The sequence below is a fragment of the Eucalyptus grandis genome, chromosome 4 (genome assembly GCF_016545825.1).
Source record: "Eucalyptus grandis isolate ANBG69807.140 chromosome 4, ASM1654582v1, whole genome shotgun sequence".
Taxonomy (NCBI): domain Eukaryota; kingdom Viridiplantae; phylum Streptophyta; class Magnoliopsida; order Myrtales; family Myrtaceae; genus Eucalyptus; species Eucalyptus grandis.
In genome coordinates this window covers 14169638-14174117 of record NC_052615.1, presented here as the reverse complement: position 1 = coordinate 14174117, position 4480 = coordinate 14169638, and the positions used below count along the sequence as shown (strand labels likewise).

Sequence of the window (4480 nt, the reverse complement as noted above, 5' to 3'; positions counted from 1 at the left end):
TTTCTGTTTTAATGACTTGGTGTCAACTCTCCTTTTCTCTTTCACGGCAAGCCCCTATAGGCTGAATTAACTTTGTTTTCAGATTATTTTAAAGGGTGATTCTCTGGACAAATACCAAGTATCTATCGGCTAATTCACTAAAACAATTTCTAAACATCGTTATTCTCTGTCAGTTCTTTGAAACTTTGATTGTCATTTTTACTATGCCAATGGACATTTTTGTTGAAAACGCTTTCCGTGGTGAGTTGAAGTTAGCAGATTCTTCATTGTCTTAAGAACCAAATATGACAAAGAAGCTTGTCTGATAGTTTTCACTGTGCCTGATGCTTTAGTTTCTAATATGGTCTCAGACAATTGGATATATGGAACGAAGAGGCAAAATTCAACAAGACCACACGCACAAACATGGAAGAAAAAAGTTTTCACGAGAATTCTAGTTTCATTCACCATATGATGGACATTAGTACGAAAAGTCTTGCTTAATGGTATTCCATATCTTGTTTCAAACTAGCCTAGTTGATTGAACAGAGCTTCTTGCTAAAGGGCAACTGCTGTACCAACACAGAAATTTCCAAATAATTGCATCCCAGCTTCGGAATGACTCAAACAAGCAAGGCCTAACTGCCACCCAACGTATAGTAATTTGCTATTCCACAAATTTATGTTCATACATTTCCAAGCTAGCTTGAACATGATTAAGGCGAAAAAAAATACAAAGACTGCTTTTGAAAACAGTACATGCAAATAGGATCACGCTAGTACTCATTATTGACTCCATGTCCAGGACACGAGCTGGCTATCGTTTGCATCTCTGAGCTGAACTTTCGAGCTTATTGGTTTTGGTATCCTCATTTTATCTGCCTTCAAGAGCGGTAATAGTGACATTGTTGGCAGAGTATTTTTTCTGACATTGTCTGGAGGAACCTGTGTCGGTAGTTGTTTGCCTCTCGGTGAATGCAGGTTTGTTCGGACGAGGAAGACCAACAATTTCATTGTTAATCATTGAAATAACAGTTGAAATGGTAGGCCTATCATTTGCAAGTTCTTGTGTACAAAGCAGCCCCACATTTATGCACCTAATGATCTCAATCTCGGAGCATCCAACAGAAATTTTAGGGTCCACTAGTGCAAGTACATTGTCTTCCTCCCAATATTTCCATGCCTGCCAAAAAACAGAATTCAAGTCTAATTAGTTTTGGAATTTGAGCTGATGGAAATAGGGTGATCTCTCTGTTTGTAACAGCTTACCAATCCTAACAGGCTCAAGGACTGATCTTCCTCATTGAAGCTAGTGTTCTGTCTTCCACTTACAATCTCCAGCAATACTACCCCAAAGCTAAAGACATCTGATTTTTCCGAGAACCGCCCTTCCATTGCATATTCTGGAGCCATGTAACCACTGCATTCCACAAAACACTTTAATATTCCTCATGCTAGGTAGAAAGATAAAATCAGTATGAGACTCATCATATAAGAAGTACTTACTAGGTTCCCACAACTCTTAGTGTATCTCCTTGATTTTCTTCTCCCCCAAATATTCTAGCCGTTCCAAAGTCTGAAATTCTTGGATTGAGCTCTTCATCCAAGAGGATATTACTTGTCTTAAGATCTCTATGAATTATCCGTAGTCTGGAGTCACGAAGAAGGTATAGTAGGCCTCGACAAATTCCATCAATGATGTTGAATCGTCTTCTCCAATCCAGTTGCTCTCGTTTGAGCGGATCTGAAATAGACAATAGAAGTGAAATTCATAAAATTATGTGTTAATTTGTGACCGGAGAAGAGTGTAATGCACAGAAAGAGGCTCCCATGTATACTGAAAATGTAAAGTACGTGCAATAGGTGCAGCCAATGTCTGTTTAAACAGGTAAAATTAAAAACTTGACTTCCCCATAAACTGGTATTCCATGATAGATCGACGGAATACTACGAGAAATGGAATATTACCAAAAAGAAATGCATCTAGACCCTTGTTTGGCATGAACTCATAGATTAATAGTTTTTCATCTTGCTCGGCACAGCATCCAAGGAGTCGAACTAGATTACGATGTTGGACCTTGGAAATCACGACCATTTCATTGATAAATTCCCGCAATCCTTGTCCAGAGGCCTCTGATAGTCTCTTGACTGCTATTTCTTTTCCATTTAGCAATCTCCCCTGCACAAAAGGACGTAAATGAGCTGCGAAAGTCAGAAAGAAGAAGCAGAAATGGAGCTGCTGTCCTCTACATGACATAGTATTACCCTATAAACTGCCCCAAAACCACCCTCCCCGAGCTTGTTCGCATCACTAAAGTTGCTTGTTGCTGTGGCCAGCTCTTCCAATTTATATAGCACAAGCTCCTGGAGATTAACTTTGCTTAAGCTCCCTCCGAGCACGTTCTCACTAGAAGCCTTTGAAAATTGGTGTCCGTCTTTACCACCTCGTTTTTTCGACTTCTGCCAGGCGAAGAAAGTACCAATACTGAAAATTACAGTTGCCACAACAGCTGCAGTCGCTATAATTGCTCTCAGATCTCTTTTTCCTTCTGCAGATCAAAATACGGACAAACAATGATGTCTGAGATTGAAGCACATATTAAAAAATAAAAAAGAACTGATTAGCTAGCTTTCAGAGATCACAACTCCACCTGGCGTATCACATTGATTGAAATTCCCTAACCATCTAGCAGTAAGTTGTATTACCAGATAGATCAGAAATATAATTTAGGAATGAACATACCGAGTTCTGTATGGGCCACTCGAACATAAAGAGTTGTTCCTGCATAGGAGAACTTCCGTACGTCGATTAGGTCTCCACTCCAGTACATGCAACCAACGCCGGCATCATAAGCATATGCTGCGCACGAACAATTACTGAGGCACTGCTCTCGGCACTTGTCTTCCAAAGGAGATGACCAGATTGCATAATTCGGCACTTTCACATTCTCAAGCTTTATAAATCCATCAATTTTTCCCACTTTACTACTACCATTTTTCAACTTATCGCATTGCAGCAATGACTTCTGGATGCATCCGCTGGACCAATTCCCTCTGCTCCATTCTTCAACTTTTTTTGGCTCAAAGCCCCTCAAGCAGCTGCAAATTGGTGATTTCTTGGCATCACAGAATCCAAATGGACCGCACTTGCCATAAACATCACAGTCAGATGCCCGGGTTGACCAATCGATCCGCCACTGCTTCTTTTTTTCATCCCAGAATGGCTGCAACAACTCCCCATTTGACCTCAAAAAAAAGTATGACAAATAAGACACCTCTGCAAAATTGTAACTCAGATAGACATATCCTTCTTTATCATCCACCAAGCTAAATCCATCAAGATAGACTGATAACATCTCAGGAGTTCCGATGAAAACCTTACCATTCCATGGACCACTCCGCCAATATAGAGTGGTGCCGTTCCAAAGGAAAACTTCAGGAATATTTAGTGGTTCGAGACTAATTGAAAAACTTCCAATCGATGGGTCAGAGGGCTTTTCCAAGATGTGAGTACCTGCTTCTCATTTGTTCTCAAGTTGGTGCTAAGCTTCATTTTCGCGATGAGCGTATCACACGTGGTCTGGAAACTTTCCCATGCCGTTGTATAATTTGTGCTCATATTAGAGCTTTGTGTTTGCAAGATAAGATTTCCAGCATCTAATAATTGGGCTTTTGCATTAGCTCCAGAGGTGGAAACGTTTGATGACCAAAGTACTTCCTTCTTTCCATTCAATATCACAAGATTACCGTCATCGGATATGGTCATGACACCAGAAGAATCTAGAACAGGCTTCTCCCTGTTTGCGACCCAAAAGACGTTAAACACAGGAATCTTGTTATGCCAAATTCCGACATACCGATTGGTAGTACCATTGGGGCTAAAGAATCCCAGTCTGTAGAAACCTCCGCTTGATATGATACTTCCAGGGTCTTGGATGTACTCAGAGGCTGTAATGATATCTCCCCCAATGCAAAATTTCACAGCATAATGAGACAAAATAAAGAGAGAGAATACTCTTACTTTTCTTAGAAGAATCATGACTACTTGAACCTTTCTTCTCAGCAACAACTGATTTTGCTAGCTTTAGAACAGCAGAAGACACAACCTGAAGTTTAGGATAGAAGGTGGAAATCACAATTATGGAGAGAAAACCTTGTGGTCGAAGATAAAGGTAACTTTTCGACTGGAAAAGATGGTTTAAGCATCTCCATGAAGAAATTTAAATCGCTCGAATGGGAACATTTTCCTCGTCCACCTTTACCAAAAAAAAAAACATTTTCCTCGTCCACTCGGCGGTCTTTGATGTTGAGTCGCATGGTGGATATAATGGACATTGTTATTTTTTTTCGCTTTGACTTATGAGTCAAGTATCTTTATCTAGTGCGCCACCGTGAGAGCATTAGCGAAATGCTAGAGTGCTTACATCAGGATTTCTACCCCATTTGACGAAGTCAACTCTAGAAAAAGCATTCAAGCCTTCGAAAGTGCACGCCGCCGAAA

The 4480-nt window shown here is 40.3% G+C and overlaps 1 protein-coding gene across 1 annotated transcript; it reads right to left on the bottom strand.

Annotated features, from left to right (window-relative positions):
* Positions 1 to 622: 622 nt before the first annotated feature.
* On the bottom strand, positions 623 to 4222 carry LOC104442699 (G-type lectin S-receptor-like serine/threonine-protein kinase At1g11330). Its single transcript, XM_018871895.2, is given in 7 exon segments — positions 623 to 1162; positions 1249 to 1399; positions 1486 to 1723; positions 1948 to 2158; positions 2245 to 2528; positions 2723 to 3469; positions 3472 to 4222. Coding segments are annotated over 7 exon segments (2487 nt in total). The 5' UTR covers positions 4019 to 4222; the 3' UTR covers positions 623 to 853.
* Positions 4223 to 4480: the final 258 nt, after the last annotated feature.